The 20,296-nt window shown below is 38.3% G+C and overlaps 1 protein-coding gene across 2 annotated transcripts; it reads left to right on the plus strand.

Annotated features, from left to right (window-relative positions):
- Positions 1–574: 574 nt before the first annotated feature.
- mypn (myopalladin) lies at positions 575–18,691 on the plus strand. 2 transcript variants are annotated; one of them, XM_020654463.3, is made up of 21 exons: positions 575–1,625; positions 2,704–3,765; positions 6,256–6,431; positions 7,242–7,293; positions 7,434–7,887; positions 7,978–8,052; positions 8,137–8,278; positions 8,980–9,003; positions 9,398–9,514; positions 9,603–10,326; positions 11,056–12,132; positions 12,220–12,364; positions 13,431–13,508; positions 14,416–14,637; positions 14,722–14,871; positions 14,966–15,045; positions 15,441–15,567; positions 15,646–15,853; positions 15,951–16,116; positions 16,231–16,364; positions 16,464–18,691. In XM_020654463.3, exons 2-21 carry the CDS (start codon positions 2,705–2,707, stop codon positions 16,640–16,642), a joined length of 5,391 nt encoding a protein of 1,796 aa, XP_020510119.1. In that variant the 5' UTR covers positions 575–1,625; position 2,704; the 3' UTR covers positions 16,643–18,691. The 2 variants fall into 2 exon arrangements, with proteins under 2 accessions (XP_020510119.1, XP_065815907.1); XM_065959835.1 differs by lacking the exon at positions 13,431–13,508.
- Positions 18,692–20,296: the final 1,605 nt, after the last annotated feature.

Below are 20,296 nucleotides of genomic sequence, written 5' to 3' on the forward strand. Positions count from 1 at the left end.
TTATGAAATTAAATCAAATTAGCTTTTAAACCATTCATTCAACTAGGTTATCTCACAGCTAACAGATAGGGCTGCAGTCTGCACCAGTAATATGACAATATCATGTCACAGTGCATCAGCCTATAATGACCCTTATTTTAGCAGAAACTCAGCAGAGAAAATGTGGACAAAAAGTCTGTTTGGATTGGCTTGAACACACAAACACTTAAGAGACTGACGTTCAAGTCCTTATACCATTTTTAAAAATTATTTTTGGAAAGAAAAGAGCAAATACAGGTCAGAGTGTTATCTTTTAAAAGTGATACATCATCTGTTGAATAGCCATGTTTTCTATACTCCAGCAGTGTTCCTCTTGTTTTTACTCTTCGGTAAGCTCATTTCTAAATTTTGCCCATCCTGCTCCATTATCAGGAACAAAAAAGTAAAAGATGGAATGTTCTGGCTTATTCCTTTTATTTGGCATCCATTACACTTAGTGAAAAACTTCTTTGGATGGAAATTGTAAAAACCAGGCCACCTGGACTTACTCATTGTTATATTATGTTACAAAAGAGCAGATAAAAGACCTTACTCATTTTTAAATGATGCAGGTATAATACCTTACAGCAGATCGATTATTTATTTTAATTTGAAATAGTCTTCATACACTAGGCAGGTACGCCATAAAAATATAGAAGATAAGAAGTAGGTAAACCCATTTACCATACTATTTTGCATTTACTCCCCCAATGCACACATATTTTCCTGTAGTCATCAGCTGTTATCAGCTTTTTACACCTATCCAATAGCACTGTTACACAATCATTGTTAGCCCATCATATTAATGCTGTCTTTTTAAATATGACTTCCCTCTGCCTCCAGTTCATTCATATCATTGTTATGTGCGAACTTCTCCATCAGCGATGTCTGCACAGTCTTCATAGATTCATCATCCTGCAGATAGCCTACATCATCATCCAAGACCCCCCATCAGCATGTCTGCACTCCAGGGGGGAACATACAGTAGTTTGCTGCTCTCAGTGCAGACACCCTTCAAGGACGATATCTCCAGTTCAAGCGCCAAATACTACTTTATGACTATAATTTATACATTATCTTATATAAAATAAATCATTAATTTCTTGTCTCTACTGGTTGACAGATATTAAAGACATCTGATTTTAAAGTATTTTTTTCTAACACTAATACCGCTTGGCCTATCAGATATTTCACCACTTGGATTGTCTACAGTGCATCAAACATTAGTGCAGTTAAAATGTGTGTAAGAGTAAAATAAGGGGATTCCGACTGTAGGATGGACGTTTTGATGAACCACTGGATGAGGAATTCCTTTACACCCCAGCCAATAAGCAGGGACGCCACTCGGTGACATGGGCCTGGCCTTCCCAAAATAACCTGAAACCAGTGCGCTGACCAGTGTTGTTACTTGTGCTGGTGACAGGTTAGCCTAGCTTGGCTCCACATTTCTCGTTCACTCCAAGGTTAACTCGACAAAACTGTCCTGAGCTGCTACCTGCGACCAAGATTTCTCCAGGTGGCAGCAACCACAAGATTGAAGAATCGTCCTCTTCAAGCACAGGTGCATTCCCCGTCCTTTCAAGGGGCTACCTATGTTTCATTCGAAGGTAATATATATCACGTCCTATTTTAATGCTTTATAGTGTCTCAGATTGTGTTTGACACAAGTCTCAACTTCTGTGAATCTCATCAGGACACATTAAGCATTTGACAGGCTTGAGTCTAGCTACTTCTTTTATGTTATTTAATTATCAATTTTTTTAATCTGTAAAGCATATTAGTTTGGGGTCTGCTCGTTTGTATATGTCTAATCTTGCTTAATAACATTAATGCTTGTTCTCATCAGATGTTTACAATAACAAGGGCACAGGATGAAGGGAGCTTTTTTTTTTTGTAGATTTTTCATGTAAAGTGACCCCACGCTATTATTAGATATGACTTGGTGGGCCCGTAGCCTGTTTGAAAAGGATTAATGTACACAACAGCTGCAGCTTGGAGTCTGTTGGAAGGTTTGAGTGTCAGTGGCATATGTGTACCCTATCTCATGTCTGGATACAATAACTTACTCATAATGAGTGTCCAACTGTGTGCAAAGACTTCATGTATTAACATATGAGTTTGACTGGGATGGAATATCAGTAGGCCTATCCAACCAAATCTTGCTCCAGTCAGAACCCGATACCCATTTGAGACTAAAAAGATTCAAATGACTCTGAAATAAAGAGCAATGGTTACCAAATATTCTCTGTTTCAATCCATTCTGTATTGATGTACTTTACTTTAGTATTAGTTAAGGGCCAAAGGCTATTTTGTCTATGAATTCATATATCTCATCTGAAAAGAAAACAGTGAAAAACGGACATCTTGCTTCTTGTCTTGACATTTAAAAGGAATCTAAACAACAAATATTTTTGGTTTATAAATGACATTGACAATGATAAAACGAAATTGTTGAAAATTGTGTTTTTGTTGATTAACAAATCAATTACTGTAATTTGCTAATTGTATCAGTTCCACTGCTTGCTATACATATCTATTAGAATGATTTCCTATATTGTTTAGATTTCTTCAGTTTGAAATGTAAATAAAGTCAGTCAATTCTTTACAGTGAATTGAAGTTGTATTTTTAAACACGTGGATATTTAGGGTTTACTTGTACTGAATTCTTTGTGGTTGTTTCCCCAGCATGCAAGAACCACCATCACTGTCTCACTTAAGAGAGAGCTATCTGGCAGAGGATAGAGCCCAGCAACACAATGATATGAAGCACTCGGATGCGTCCTCCTCATGCCTTCAGATCTATGGCTCACTCAAAGGTAAGGTGGAGGATCCTGTGGGCCACAATGATCCCCAATTACCAGACCTCTCAGCCTTCCTCAGCCAGGAGGAGCTGGATCAAAGTGTGAACCTTGCCTGCCAGGCCATCAGACACGGGCCTCAAGAGGAGAGGGTCGATTTCAAAGCCTCTATCACACCATTAACCCCATCCAACATCTCCTCGGCCTTGGATTCTAACTGTGAAATCCCATCTGTTCCATTGGTTAGCCATTCTCTTGCTTCATCTGCTGCTCCCGCCACTGTACCCGTCACCAATCCAATCCCGGAATATAGAGATCTGCCGCCAACACAGGAAAACTTCACACCTGACAGAAAGGTGCTCAGAGCATCCACAAGGCAGGAAAGGAGCAGCAGAGACTCAAGAGAAGGCTTCGAGGACTTTAACAGGCCAGTGAGGAATGCTCCTTACGGTCTTGAGACGCAGTCCAAGAAGGAGTTCCTCAATAAGGCAGCAGACTTCATAGAGGAGCTCTCCTCCCTCTTTAAGGCCAACAGCTCCAAACGGATGCGACCAAGGTCATGCAAAACACACAGAAGTAAAAACCAGAGTAAGAGCCCAAATGAGGAGACAGTTTTCCCCCTCAGCCATGATGACAGGGAGCGCACTGTCATGCCCATTGAGGTAAAGAAAGAGAAAACCAGTCATGTTGTAAGCCATAACCCAAAGGTCCAGTTGGAATATGAAATTGGGCAAAGAGAACTCAAAGACTGCAGGATTATGGAGAAGTGTGACACTTTTTCCCAAGAGGTGGAGACTGACAGCCTTGCCTTGACAGAAAGTCCATATCCAGCAGAGCCTGTGTGTGAGCCTCCTCATTTCATCCAGAAACTGAAAAGCAGGGAGGTTCCAGAAGGCAGCAAGGTCCAGTTAGACTGTATTGTTAAAGGATTACCTGTGCCTGAAGTCCGGTAAGGATAACAAGTTTTGATTTATTCTTATTTTTTGTCCTTACTCTGGAGTAATATTTCCTCATCACAAATCGCTCTAAGAAAAGAGAGTGTTGTAACTTTGAAGATTCCAAAGTCCACTTATAATAATGTGATCTTGGGTAAAGATATCTAATAAGGATAAGTATGAATAACACATCCAAGCTAATGTCTTTGGTCTAATTTGAAACAGAAGGACTGCCTCCATGGGATTCACAAGGAGTCTACATTCAATGTGCTGCAAGATAGAAGTGTGTGTGTGTGTGTGTGTGTGTGTGTGTGTGTGTGTGTGTGTGTGTGTGTGTGTGTGTGTGTGTGTGTGTGTGTGTGTGTGTGTGTGTGTGTGTGTGTGTGTGTGTGTGTGTGTGTGTGTGTGTGTGTGTGTGTCTATTGTGTTTTCAAGCTTGGCTCACATGTCCTCACATAACGCTCTTTTCATTAGCCTAAGTGTTATTTCTCCACCCTAGTTTGTGAATATTGCAAAAATGTGCCAAAGTAGTGTTGTAAGATTCATGTCCCATCAATTTGCAGTAGTGTTCTGTCTCTGGAGGTACAATTTAGCTTTGTGTGTATTCTTAGTCTTTATTTAGCATTCTGTGTATATGTATCAGGATCAGCCAGTAACAGTTCCCAGAGGGTAAACAGGCCTGACAGGTGCAGCCAGCAGTGTCTATGACTCACAGACCAGACGATTCCTCTACGACTCATGCTTTTAATTTAGACCCCTACCAATAAGAAATGACAGAGCTTGCCTCAGGCAGAACACTAATAATACATTCCAGGCTATTTTTTGCTTATGTTGTATCTAAGAATTGGTTCTAAATCTTTAGTGCAGGTTTTCACAGAAGCTTCACAACTTTTTTTTAAATACTAACTTTTACCTGAAGAATACTGTTGTGTGTAAACTGCTTTTTAGTCTTGGGTTTCTCATGGTATAGCATAGTTTCTATCTATCTAAAATTTACTTTAAAAAGATTATGTGAAGGCTGCTGCATATGTTGCTGGTCATGACAGCTATAGATAAAATGCTATTATTATATTTTACATTGAATATAAAAAAGCTAGGAAAGGCAGATGCCAGTTAAAAAAATATTTGCAAAGTTTTGACTTTTTATTATCTTAAGAATTCAACATTGTTAAATAAAACATGATAAAATTACACTTCTGATCATTGGTTTGAGGATGCTGACTTGGTGTAGCTTGGTTCAAGCTCATTAATTAAGATGGGAAAAACCATAATTAACTGGGGCAAATAACTGTGTTGCTCATCTTGATCACATCAACTGTTCATTGAAAAAGCCTTTAATCTGGGCTGGCATGCTGCTGTTGCTTCTTGTTTTACAGGGAAAGGGATCAGGTTTGCTCATCAAAACATTTTCTGCTTGGCCTACATAACTCCACTAAATGGCACCGTTCCAAAAGCAAAGATACAACATGGTACCAGCCACATTGAAAAAGTGTCAGAACATAGCAGGAAACTTACAAGAGAACCGTAGGGAGTGGATGGCAAAATACAACTCCTTGAGTTACAGAAAGGTGACAAATGAAAACAAAATTAACAGCCCAATTTGCTGAAATTCATGAGCTTCAGGACAGATATGTTTAAAGGTTTGAATAGGTGTAAACCATATGAATGAGATACACAGATATTGACCCAAGAATCCAATTAAAGGAGGGAATGTTTTTGAAAGGTGTTCATCATTCTGTTGGAGTTTGACAGACTCATGGCTTTTCAATAGTGATGTTGTGGCCATAACAAAACATTTAAAAGCTTTAAGCTGATTTTACTTTGATTTATCACCAAATTGTTAGTATGATTTGAGCAAAAAGGCATCTTAATTGTCCAGTGGAAAATGGCCAGTAATCGTTTGAAAATAAACAGCTAATTAATAATTAATTAACTTTGTTTTTTGTGGCTTATGAGTGAAGTAATCCATGAACCCATGAATCCATGATATTTTACCAGCATTTAGCATGCTGCTGCTGATTTGTTGGCTGTGTATAGTTAGGGGGAAATGCTAAGTTGCACTAAAACTTACAATGATTGTTCTATAATTATAAAGTCCTCTAATTATTGCATTTCTATAGGGAACTAGTTGAAAGATATCTATTAGCTACTCAGTTATAGAAACAAATGACTGTATTACTGACTGCATTACTGTCCCAAATAGTTTATATGAAGTGCTTCTAATATCTATTTGATGCACCCAAAATACGCTATAACCTAGGCTATTAAAAAAAATGCAGAGAAAACATCAAAATTGTAATGTTACATTTTTAATTGTTTACAGTAAAATGTTCACTAGTCTTAATAGTCTGCCACATGAATACATGTGTGCATTTCCGTGTCTGAGACATTGTGCACACACATGCACAAACAAAACAGGAATTACCCCACACCTGTACAGCTAATGGTAATAATGCCACTGTGCTATGTTGTAATAATCCGTTTTCTTTCTCTGTTTTTTACAGGTGGTTTTGTGAGGGCAAGGAGCTGGAGAACAGCCCTGACATTCAGATCATTACCAATGGAAATCTGCACTCTATGATCATTGCAGAGGCATTTGAGGAAGATACTGGACGCTACTCTTGCTTCGCATCTAATTTCTATGGCACTGACTCTACATCAGCTGAGATCTATGTTGAAGGTATTTCTTTTTTTATCTACAATTATATATAAAGCTGCTATGTAGGAATTTAGAACCACTAATAGGTGCACTTCAGCACCATTTTAAACAAAAGCAAATAGGATTGGCCAATCCACCTTAATAAAATGCATTTAAAATGAATTCACACAAGATTATGCTTAAACCTGAAGCTGCTAGCCAGTTGGAAGAGTAGTTCATCTAAGTTTTAAAGTTTAGAGATTAAAAAGTGGGTTTATCTTTGGTTTATCTTCCCTCTTGCTTATCAGCCTGTATGCAGCAGCAAGGGGATGAATAAACCGGCAGACTAATGTAACTAGCCTCTCTTCATCCAAGTTGCTTACTCACACAATAACTTTATGTAGTCTACAATAAGAGGGCAGAAAGAGAGACAATGGAGGGGAGTAACAGAAACAGCAGGGGTTCATATTGGGTGCTTACTTACTTGCTTAACTTACTTCAGTTAAGGCTGAATTGAGCACACAGACACCCAATGCTTGCTGTTTTTTGCTTTGAAGTATTTCTTAGATCCTCTGAGTTACTTAAAGCCATGGAGCTTTTCTGCTATGTATAGCTGCCTATAATATCCAGTAAAGTCTGTTTGGACTAACTGACTGTTCAAATGAGTATGAATGCCTGTGCAATTGTAAATGGTAAATGGACTTTTTCTAGTCTTCCAAGTACCTGGAGTGTAGGATCCTCTTATTCCTGTTCTCCACATAGGTGTTTGTTGCTTTTTCATGTTTAAAATCTAATATAGAACCCTGTAAGTTAAATGCTGAATGATTGAGTATGTGTGCTTTAAACCAACAGGTGCCTCTTCTTCTGATTCTGAGGGGGAACAGCACTTTGGACACGAAGCCCAGTATGTTTTAGTCAAAAGCCATTTAAAAAATAAATGATGTGGGCCTTAATGGAACTCCTTAATGTTGGAATTAATGGAACTAATGGAACTCTCAACTCTGAACATGACCAGTACTTTCTTTTTCCTATAATTTCCCAAAGGTTACAGAGGAAATCCTTGCTTCCATCATCAAGCCAAACTGTTTCCATTGAAGATGAAAACTCTACATCATCCCATCCAGCATCAGCCACTGAGAGACTATCTGAAGAGCACTTCTCATCAACAATTAACCAAATAATCACAGAACCTCTTCTGCCAGTCCAGACAACAGCAACCATAATTCAAGCTCCAGAGGTCTTAAAAACACCTTTGGCATCCAGAGCACACCTTACTTTGGAGGAGACAACTGTGTTACCTGTGCAAGTATTTCCTATCATGTCATCTGGGGATAAAGAACTTTCTGGAGCCCAGGATGTGGCAACATCCGTCTCAGACATATTCACATCCGCTCAACAGCTGACAACTACAGCGAAAGCTTCATTATTGTCTTCGAACTCATTGGATTTGTCTGTGCTCCCTGTTTTGTCAACTCTAACACAAACGCCCCAACCTGAGGTAGAAGAGACATTTCACACAGTTTTCAAGAAAAATAGTGTTGTTTTTTGTATGTTAATCAACATATTATCTGTGGATTTGTATCTTTAGGGTCAAACCTCCAACAACAACTACATTAAAAGGATGAATGGGCAACCCATGATGGCTGCCCCTGCATTCACAAAGGTAAAGTAATTCTCAAAAAGGATGTACAGTGCTACCAACGGTTTTGTCTATTAATGTGACATATAGAATGTCTTTTCAAACTAGATCCTGAAGGATCTCCTTGCATCAGAAGGCCAGCTGGTGGTGCTAGAGTGCCGTGTGAAAGGGCTACCATCACCTCAAGTGGACTGGTACAGAGATGGAAAAATCCTAAAGGACTCTCATGATTTTCGGATGCTGCAAAAAAGTAAACCCCATTATCTTAACTATTGAAAATGCAGATGACCTTGAAGGAGTTAAATCTTCAAAGTTCCTCCTGCAACCACATTTTCATGCCTTCTTTATTTTTATAAAGCGGTATTTTGAAGTGCAGAGGTTATAACTTTGATTAAATTCAAACTACTTTTTCAATTTCACAGTTCATTGTTTCATAAGAACTTTGGTGCACACAAGAAAAAATATAATCTTCCTAAGTATTAGTTTTTTTTAAAGTATTGACTGTGCATGTGGTTTTGTGTTATAAATCACTTTCGGTGCCCATTGTGAACATCTAAGGACATTATCTTTAAAAAGTGCATTAATATCAAATCTTATCCAAAGGGTTTGTTAAATAAACTCCAAATGCTATAATGATATATATTTTTTTAGATTTTAAGATTAAGGATGTGTTTCAACCAATATATCTTAAAGTTTAAAATATTGTTTAGGCTATCATCTTATTTAACCGATTATTGAAGTTTTGGACTTTCCTCTTGAAATGTTTGCTTATGTGTCATTAAGCCGCCTTAATATTAAAAAATCTGATTCTTAAAGGAAATTAAAAGAAATTGCAATAAACAAATGAAAGTCCTCTTGCAACAACTGATGAGTGATCTATGGTCAGTAATAAAAAGTAAAGTATCAAAGTATAGCGTCTGCTAATCATTTTTGATTTGTCTTTTGTTTCAGAGCCCAGATCTCCACTTGATTCAGGTATATATTTTGTGTTGACTGAACCCCAGCAGCTGCCTGTCTGTACATGCTCATATTACTCTGCTTAGTGTTGTAGTCCTTGGCTAAGGCTTATGCTCTTCTGTGTACAAGTATGAGCCTGTGCTGCTTTTTCCTGGCTCAGGACCATATAAGGTAATCTCTCATCCTGTGGTGAAACACCTAGGGTAGATCACTTCAATCTGCTTTTGCTGCAGATAGACTTTGAGCCCCAGTGACTTTAACAAACCTCAACAAAGAAGTGGTGTCACTGCATCTACATTTTGTCTAGTTCAGTTATAAATGTACATTCATTATTAGGGGTAGAACTTTTTCTAACTGAAAGTAAGCCACCTTCATTATCTGAGCATCTTTTTTTTTACACCATTACTTCTAGACGAAATATGCACTCTAGTCATTTCTGAAGTTGTTCCTGAAGATTCAGGAATGTTTACTTGTACGGCAAGCAACAAGTATGGAACCATTAGCAGTACTGCTACACTCAGAGTCACAGGTAACATTCCTCAGAAAAATACATCTATCATACATAGTTATAAAAGTGTATTGAAATGACTGATATTCATCTCTCTGATTCTTATCAGCTAGTGGCAGCAACAGCAACCATGAAAGGCCTTTCAGCAGTTTAACAATGGAGTCTAGTCAAATCCAAGATCCTTCCCCTAGAGCTTCCACTTCAAACCTTCAAACAGATATTAACAATTCCAGCAGCATCAAGCCACTCTCCAGGAACATCATCCTAGACCCTGTCAATTCTAGCACTCTATGCCTGGAGCCCATCAACAACAGAACCTTCAGTCTTGACTGCAACTGTTCCAGCATGTTGTGTCCAGACACTCTCTGCACCAGTATACCCAGTGTGGAACCGACTGGTCTAAGCAGCAGCTCCTTCCTAAACTCATGCAACACCAGCACCAATCATTTTGATGCTATGTATTTCCAGGAGCAGGTTCTCTCAAACCAGAAACTTTTAGTTTCTCCATGTGTAGTTGGTACTTCAGCTGAGCATGATGGTTTCCGATCTTCAGTAACATCACCTGATACAAGCATCAAAATGAAGGAGACAACAAACCATCAGAAGACTGGCCCTAATGTGGTGCCACTCCCTGATCCCCCTCCAAACTCTTGCTTAAAGACAGGCAATCTGACAAATCAGAAAGACTCACGCTCTAGCTCCAGAGTTGGTCGGCATGTGCACTTCAAACTGCCTGAGGATGAACAAAGTCATGTGTCCAGTGAGTCTGATGAAGAGACCCCTACGATGTCATTCAGTAAAGAACCACCACCACTGCTGACTAAACCCAAACTGTGAGTAGAGAAAAAAAAGTGTATGAGTTATAGAAATTTCACAGCTCTGCTGAAATTCTTAACTAAAATCTGTCAGAAAGGTCTTCAGTGTTGTAAAGCAATATTTTGTAGAGTTTTGTAGAGTTCCAAAAATCATGTCCTTAGTTTGTACTGCTCAAAGCTGTGGGCTGGGAGGTGGGAGGTTCTTCCTGGGCTGGCTCCAGTAGCCACTGTAGTCAGTTGCAATCCATAAATGCATGCAGACTTAAAATGTGGACCTTCAAACTTTCTAGAACAAAGGATGGCATTTTCTACCTGTAAGTTTATTTATTTGCATTCATGGTTATCTGTTATTTAATCTAAATCTTCTAAAGTCTTCTTAATTCTTCAATATTCATGTTGTAAATGAAATCCTCCATGTTTGTACTTGTATTTTGAATCATAGGCTTGAAAAACAAACATTTATACGAAAAAATTCTCCTGCACTATTTAGCCTGGTCTAAATCTGCAGTAATGTATGATAAATGGAAGGGACATTTTAAGAATGTGAGCTGAAAGTGCCCAGAGCCGGAACAGTGTTTTGTTACTAACTTGTTGGAAGCCCATAAAAGGCCATAGTATTTTTCTTGCTGGCTCATTCAACTGGAAACAATTACAACAGTAGACTGAGCCCCTTTCATTTTCACAATTTAAAATGTCATTTTAAGTCTAATGTCATTGTATGTATTTACATGTTTGCTTAATCAACAGAGACCAAGCCCAGCTCCAGCTTCTGCACAACCAAGTCCTTATGGAGCAGCAGCAAGATACTGAGCCCAAACCGACCCAAACTCATATTCAGCCCAAAAGCCAACCTCCAGTCCAGGCCCAGATCCAATCTGATGTTCAGAACTCCAGTGAAAGTCTGCTGTGGTCACATGGAATACAACATGAGCCCCATCTGCAACCTTTTCAGCCCTATCTGAATGCTGCTACACCTCTAAAGCAGATGCCCAACTGTGCATCTCAACTGGCCAACAGTACTTCTGCTCTATCGCTGAGTTCTGGCCCTGAACAAAAAAACGCAATTTCAGACCTTTGCAGTACATCTCTACCTTCTCCCTTTGGCTTCCCACCTTTGATTTCTCAGTCAAAGTCTTCCTCACTAGTAAACGCCCCTCTACCTGCCCCACAGCTGAATGCAGTTCCTCTCATCAGAAACCAGATGAATACCATCCATGCCTCCATCCTCAACCTCTCCTCTGCAGCTCTTTCAATTACCTCAACAACACCCCAATGTTTCTCTCCACCTGCTCCAAAGCTTAGTACAGTCTCTACAGATTCAAGATCAAGCTTACTGCAAATAACATCTCCTACGCCCTTACTGAGAAGCACACACACCTCCCTCACTAACTTAACTGCCACCTCCCACACATTCAGCTATGCCAGGCCTAAAGAGTTCATAGCTGCTCAGACTTTCTCACCAGTCAGGAGTCCTTCCCCAAATGAATCACCAGTCCCACTGCTCCAAGAACTAGCTGCAGAGCTTAACTCCTCTGCTGCCAGCTCCCCTACTCTGCCAACATTCTCCCCACCACCAGGAATCTCCTCCATGAGAGTGCTCAGGTCTCCCACCAGCCCGGCCTCCGTAATGTCCTCACCTCCGCCGGGGTCAACGTTGTTCACTATACCAGCCCAGCTGCCGCCCAAGGCATCCTCTCCCACCTCAAGCAGCTCATCTCCCAGCCCAACTCAAAACCCTGTAGCGTTCTTGAGCTCGGTCCTTCCGTCCCTAACCCCAAGTCAGCCCACCAACTCAATGGGCTTGCCAAAGGGAGCTCCTTTAGGGTACGTCCTATCAGATTAACTAAAATGCTTTAGAGAGTGACAACTTAGGGCATTTTTTGAAAACAGTTTTCTCCTTTCTCTTTTCAGGTTTCGAAAAAAGGTTCCCAAGATGCGTCTCCCGTCAACTGAAGACATGCGTGAAAGCAAAGAAATGATCCTACAAAATATTGAGAAAAAGCTTCAAAGCTTTCAAAGTATTAAAGATGATACTCTAAATGTATCACAACAGCAGGTACTAAGGCATTATTCAGACTGCAAACATATACAAAATAAGTTATTATTTTTGCTCTTACAATTTAGATATCTTGTTTTTGTGTCATAGTGGCAACAGCACAAATCATTTCAAATATTAACTTTTCTGTTATACTTTGGGCCCTCATCATGCATGTTCCTAAATCAGATGCATGATTGTCTTCTATAGTGTTAACTTAGTTTGAACAGTTATTTTGGTGTAGTCTAACACTGGGTTGTCTTGGTGTTAACTAAAAACTTAGTTTACTAAATGTACCTTTAGGATGTGGGTAAAGCAAGAGCATGGGGACAATTTCTGCTGTGTGTCTTTAAACTTTAATGTCCATCTCAACCAAAGTACAACTAAACACTGACAAGTGTGATATATCACTATGCCAATTTTAAACATCAGTTATCTTACAGGCACCATGTCCAATAGTTTCCTTTTCTTAATTAAGTACCTGTATAGAGTGTAAATAAATATTTTTCACCATTAAATCAGGTAATGCAAATTAGGTCAATAACCTGAGGAATATAGGGATCTAATTTTGATATGATAATTTGTATTGTGCAACTTGGGTTTCTCTTCAACATAGCCTATATGGTCTTCAGCCCTGATGTATTTCTCTTTTTATGACTGCCTTACCTGAATGGATGCAATGGACAATTAATACAACAAACTAGTTAAAACTGTTGCATTATTGTTTTCCCAAGATTGAGCTCACTCATATATTCTTACAATATATCATTGATTTCAGCCATTAATTCAGAATTACTACATTTACCTTACTTTTTACATTTAAACTTAGGTATCTCTTTTTAGTGTCCAACAGATATTTTAAAATACAAAATCAAAGAGACACTGAAAATTATTTTAAAGCACAACTTTCAATTCCATGAAAATCAGACATCATTCCTGTATGCACGGTTATCTATCATTGCTTGTTCGTGATTGTAACAACAACATATGCTTGATTATAACTGTAGCATGTGTGTTTATCCATCAGTATATGTTTGGTATGTACAGTATGTGGTCAATGTCATCATCCATCATTATCCTCTCATAGAAGCTGAGTAATGAGGGGAAAACAGGGAGCAGACCCATTGGACCAAACATACCTGCTACTGTCATTAACTTTGATGAGGTACAAGGATCTTTCCGTCCCAAGTTTTGCTTTGCCCAAGGCTGTATGGGTTATTAAAATGTTTGAGACTGAGATTATGAAACTTTGGATATTCACTTACACTTATCTAAATACTAAGAAGAATAAGTACCTTGAACATGAGCATCTGTTAACTTATATATGTTTATATACTAATCCTCCAAAGAATGAAAACTGACAGGTTACATTTTATTAGGCTAATGGCATCCAAAAACTCCACTATTGTGTAAGACTGTATTCATCGCTGTAATGTTTGCATTTTAGAGTTTCCCCAGAAGGCGAGTGTCAGTGTGCAACCCTTTACTAAAAGAAAAGGCTTAGCTCAGAAACCTGCACATTGTCCTTACATATCACACTCTTTAACAGATTCCTTTTAGTTTTGTCTTTACCAATGTTCAATACATTTAAAAGGTGTGGAGAGCTTCCTAATATGAACTAAATATGCTGTTTAAATGTTTAAAACAGTTTCCCTCAACAGCTCATCTTCGTCTGTTCTCTGGTTTACCTTCAGCTTAATATCATTTGGTTGGTTGAAGAAAGTGTTTTGACAACCACGTGTGACACTGTCAGACAGAAGCATCTGCATGCTCTTCATCATTAAGAAGTTTAAAGTCACAATCTGTATCTTTTTGTTTTGATAATTGATTTACAGATTGTTACTTTAATGCCTCTGTTGCTATATGGTGTTAAGATGCATGCTGTCCCACTCCTAGTTACTGCAGCTCTTTCTAAGAACATTTGTTGCTTATCTTAAAGTTAAGGGATCCAAGAGCAATACTGTATGTATTTTATTTTATCAGATGATGTCAGGGAAATGTGCTGTAGACAAAAAAGCAGAATGCAATAACATTAACTTTTCTTATTACTTTATTGTGTTTTCCTTTTCCAGGAGTACCGAGTCTCAAGTTTTGAGCAGAGACTTATGAGTGAGATTGAGTTTCGTTTGGAACGAACACCTGTGCAAGAGTCAGATGATGAAGTGAAGCATGATGATGTCCCTACCGGAAAATGCATTGCACCCATATTTGACAAGAAACTTAAGAACTTTAGAGCCATGGAAGGTGTTCCTGTCACTTTCTCATGTAAAGTGTTGGGAATCCCTGTTCCAAAGGTAAGAGGTAAAAACTCAACCAAATAACAGCAGGACCTTTCTAAATCCAGCTGATTTACCTTTCACATCTTTGTCTCTTATCAGGTTTACTGGTTTAAGGATGGCATACAGATATTGAAGAAGAATGTTCATTACAAAAAAATGAGAGAGGGGGATGGGACCTGTTCTTTACATATAGAGTCCACTACCAATGATGATGACGGCAACTACACTGTCATGGCAGCTAATCCACAGGTAATGATTCACACTGAGCCTCCTTGTTCATGTTGTTAAAACCTTCTCTCCAGCTACAAACCTGACTTGCTATTTGACATTAAATGATCATCAGGGACGAATCAGCTGCTCAGGTCATTTGATTGTCCAAACAGGACCTCTAAGAAACCGACTGACACCTATCCACCCTCAGAGGTTAGTTGGTCACCGTCAGTTCACACAGCACTCCTTAACGATGTGTAACAGGAGGCTAGCTGAACTGCAGCAACTATCGCTGCGTTTATACGAGCTGGGTCACAGATCATATTCTAAGTCATTCTTTTTCTGTTAGCCATTTTCTTACATTTCAACAAGAATGCTAAAATGAAAGTGATAAGTTCTGCAACAGACAAGCAATGTGTTGACGAGTTTGCAGTGTGATCCCATGTATAAAAAGAATCCCTCTGTATCTTGAGGACACAGACAGTTATTGGTAGCTCGCCTTGACAACAATGGTACGATGGGATCATGCACCATTACATTGACCAACATTGATGATTGTGAGTGCAGTGTTGCCCCATAACATGCTCTGCTGACCTCATGTATTTAAGGGTACGGGTCCGTATACAGGAAGTTGAAGGTGAGCAAACCCAGGAGCGCTTTTTTCAGCCTCATTTCCTCCAGGCCCCTGGTGACATGCTAGCCCCCGAGGGAGGTCTGTGTAGACTAGACTGTAAGGTCAGTATGCAATATGTTTTAGCATTGATACAACCAGAAAATGAGTATAGTATTTCATCTTTTTTTTTATTATTTTAGGTGAATGGCCTACCCACCCCAGAACTGATGTGGTTGGTCAATGGGAGACCAATCTATCCAGACCTTTACCACAAGATGTTGGTGCGGGAGAATGGCATCCATTCTCTTGTCATTGATCCTCTGACCCAGAATGACACCGGGACATACACCTGCATTGCAAGCAACAGAGCAGGGCAGAGCTCTTTTACTCTAGAACTTAAAGTAGTAGGTAAGGACTGAATACCATCAATGACTTTGCTGTTAGATGATGAAAAGTAATGAAGTTCCATGTGTTGTTTGGGCCATTAATGTCATATCCACTTTAGAGAAAGAGATGAAGCATCCTCCCAAATTTGTGGAGAAATTGCAGAACATGGGTATTCCAGATGGAACCCCAGTAAGGCTTGAGTGTCGGGTGGTGGGTATGCCCCCTCCAGTTATCTTCTGGAAGAAAGACAATGACAGCATCTCTAAAACTAAGGAAAGAATCAGGTAGATAGGAGTTTTCAGCCTCTCCTTGATATTTCAGTGGTATGTACCACAGCTTAAAAGTTTCAAAAAAGTTTTTATTTATTTATCTGAATTATTTATTATTTTCTATTTCAGTATGACCCAGGATGCAACAGGATATGTATGTCTCCTTATACAGCCAACAACAAAAGACGATGCTGGCTGGTACACAGTGTCTGCAAAAAACGAGGCTGGAATTGTGTCCTGCACCTGCAGGCTTGATATCTATGGTAAATGTGCTGTGTAGCTCTTTAACTATCAGCTGTATTATGACATTTGCATAATTGTTTTACTCAAATGATAACACTGGCTACCTGCTGCATCTTTAGCACAGTGGCATCAGAGCATCCCCGCACCTATTAAGAAGTCTCCACGCACAGGCAGCCGCTATGCTGCTTTGACAGGGCTGGGAATTGACATCAAGTCAGCCTTCTCGACATCAGAGACCAGCCCTGTCCTGTTCTCCAGCTCCCCTCCCGAGGCTAATCTAGAGAGTGAGGAGCTTTGAGCTCAACAACCACTTCAAATTGGTGACCTTTAGAGGATTCCCAGCATATTTTGTCTGTTGTCTAAACTGTAGGAGGTATAAGAACAATGACGATCCAAGCAGATTGTCATGTTATTTTTGAGATTAATTTAAATTGATACATTCAGGATAGAGAGGCAAAGTATTAATGTGTTATAACTATCAACACTGGAAGTGGGTTTGCCAGCATTCCTATCCAAAAGTTATATGAGGAGTTTTTCAAATACAACACCCATTTCCTAAAAAGTTGGGATGTTATGTGAAATTTAAATTAAAAACAGAACATCATCATCTTCTGTTTTTGCAAAACACAATGTTTGCAAAACACTGAAACCCAGTGGTTTGATTGTAGATATCACACAGACAATATATCAAATGTTGAAACAGATATTTACTATTTTTGGAAAAGTAAATGCCCAATTTCAATTTGATACTAGCTATCCCATTGGGCCAGGGTCATGCTTACCACTCTGTTGCATCACTTTTTCTTAAACAGAACTCTGTAAGTGTTTTTGCGAACTGAGGAGACCAATTTCTGTAACTTTAAAAGTGGTATGTTTATAGTTCTTGCTTAATATAAGATTTCATGGTCTCCTTGTCTTTTGTCTATTTGTCTTTTAAGGCTTCATAATTCCCCAAACATTCTACATTCTTGACTGTCCCATCTATTTTGAAACATGATGCCTGCATCAAATTCACATTGGGCATAAAACTTCCCTAAAAAAAACGCCATTTCTCAGTTTCAACTTTCGACATGTTGTGTTTGTGTCTATTTTCAATCAAACATGGGGGATTAATGTAAATCCTCACATTCTGTATGCCACCTTTTAAGGAATTTGTGTTGTACAGAAAAAGACTGACTGAAAAGTCTTAGCTCATCAGCCATCATTGGAGTTAAAGTATGTTCTTTGACTTTGGTTTGAATGATTCACGTTTTACATTATTTGTTAAATAGTAATGTTGATGCTGAATGTTTGTGATCAAATTAACTGTAAGTCCTTTTTACAGGGATACAAGCATCAATTATTTTATAACAAATCATGACTACATGTACTGGTAGCAATAGCTTTCTTACAAAGTTAATAGTCAAAGTAGTTGTGATTGTCCATGTCGAGATGTAGTTAAGTGTTAAATAGACACTTGAATGTGCTATTTAGATCACTTTATTTAAAGGGCTCCAGCAAAATGAGATTTTTTCTTCATTTAACTACATTATTTCTAGACGTTTGTCACATTTTTGCATAATGTTATTGTATGTGCGTGCATGCCAAATGCCTATCATGACCCAATAATGTTCAACAAACCTTTTTTTTTGGTGGTCATAATAATAATATGCTGTTAGTTAAGTTTCCTTCATGGTTAGAGCTGAAACACAAACATGTTTAATATATATATGATCATACATTCTCTGTTGAATGTATTCAAATTGGTTGTTTGGTAGCATCATTTGCTACCTCTTACATTTACAGTATGTTGGTTAAAATCAAAGTTTTTGCTGTCAGTGTTTAGAGCTCATTTTAACTCAACTTGAATCAAAGCAATATTAGCCTTAACTGATGCTAAATTCCAAACAAATTGAACAACTCATAAACCAATTAAGCATTGCTAACCAGTCAAATTAGAGAGGAAAAGAGTTAAATTAGGCATGAAATGACATTCACCTTACGTGACCTAATTATACTCAAAGCCTCATTAGACCAGCTGCCACTAGGCCTACTTGTTTACTCAGTTCTGTATGTGCTGGAGTCATAAATATCTGTGGGTCAAGAACATGGTGTTTATCTGACTTTCTTCTCAAAAGTAATCTGAATTCAATGAAAGTTGAAGTTGTGTAGAAAAAGAAGCAAACTTATTTTGCTTCTTTTTCTTTAAGAGAAGTACAACAACAATAATTATTATATTTGTTTTAAGAACAAATACTCCAGGTTTGTTACAAAACAGCAACCAAAGTCCACACATTAGAGACCAAAAGTATTAGCATGCTCGTGATGTGTTTTTGTATGCTCATTCAATAAAGTACAAGGTTATTTACATTGTCATATTAGATTATTCCTATGAGATTTATAAAGTGAATGCATTGTTACACTTTCTCCAAAACATATGCTTTGTGGTCTAATCTCCATCTCTCCAAGGTTATATGTTTCTCTTTGAGCAGACAGGTCACTATTTAGTTGTAACATATGGCTTTGGGCATGAGGGCATGGCTCAGCCATTGGTGATCAGACTAGCCAATCATGTTAGGGGTGTAAAAAAAACGAGTGGACAACATTGACGGCTGAGACAAGGCCATCAGACAAGGCAAGCAGCAGCTGGCAAACTACATCAATCTGTGATCAATGAACCAACTGGTAGATGGGATTATATGCCTAATTGCACAGCAAACCAGTCCATCCAAAGATGACCAGACAGCCTCAGCTTGTGTCCATGACCCAATATCAGAGAGGCATTATTCTAGACTCTGACAGTTATTAATGATTCATAGGCTGCCTCTTTAACCAAGCTTTGAGTTTGTCAATACAAAGGATGACATCAGGAGATAAAGAAGTTGAAGTGGAAGACATTTTGATCCTTTAATTAAGTAATACCATTGTGATAAAGGGCTCCATTACAAGTCAGCTTACTGCACACACATTTTACTAAAGTTAAAGTGTAACTAAGTGTCATTTCAAAAGTACTCTTAATGTAAAATCTCTTTTTTAAGTTTATAGAATTTCCATATCATTGATGCAGTATTGTTAGAACTTTATATTAATTCTGTAGCTGGTTAAGTTTGAACTACCTTTAAGTGCTGGGTATTTGATTAAGTTTTTATAAGCTTATTATTTTCAAATGTAAAAATTGGAACCTGCATTTTAACAGTTGATAGCTTAATGAATTGGAGTCAAAATATTTCTTTAGTACTTCAGTGGTTCATCAAATTCAATCCATATTTTTTCTAAAATTAACACAATTTGACAAGGTGCAACAGAGGTACTTTTTTAAAGTAAGGTAAGTTAAAAAGAACAGCAGTGATGTTTGTGCTTGCTTTTGGATCATCATCATCAACATCAGTACTTTTACTTATAGAATTAAAGATGTGAATGTTAACAGATGGAAGGATAAGCAGTGTCTGCCCCATTCTCTCGGACCACTACACAGATCAATTATTTATTCCTCGTGATCAAAGGTACACAAGGAACCTCAATGCATCCCACAGACATTGGTTCATTAAAACCTTAGCTGGATAGCTTATCAGACATTACATAACATTACATTTTATAGGGCAATATATCATATTTCACTGGTGCAAAAACTACCCTTTATAAGGTGCAGTAATACATAAGCCATCCTGGCCCCTATTGTTTGAGAACTATAATCCCTCGATTTTCATTTCAAATCGCTCAAATTACATACCACACCTCCACTACTCAGGCTAATCTCAGATTACATTTATAATGCCAATGAGATTAGTTAAATAAGAAGTGAAAGTGACTTCTTGGTGGCTTATGTAACTTTAAAAAACGTGGGAAACATCACAAATAAATGAAGTGACCATTCTGCTAGCATTTTCAAACAAAACTGTAAGTAAGGGTTAGGTAAGTGAAGTTACAAACCTGTTTTTACTACAGTATAGAATATACATTTGATATACCTAAT

Source organism: Labrus bergylta, chromosome 10, assembly GCF_963930695.1.
Source record: "Labrus bergylta chromosome 10, fLabBer1.1, whole genome shotgun sequence".
Taxonomy (NCBI): Eukaryota; Metazoa; Chordata; class Actinopteri; order Labriformes; family Labridae; genus Labrus; species Labrus bergylta.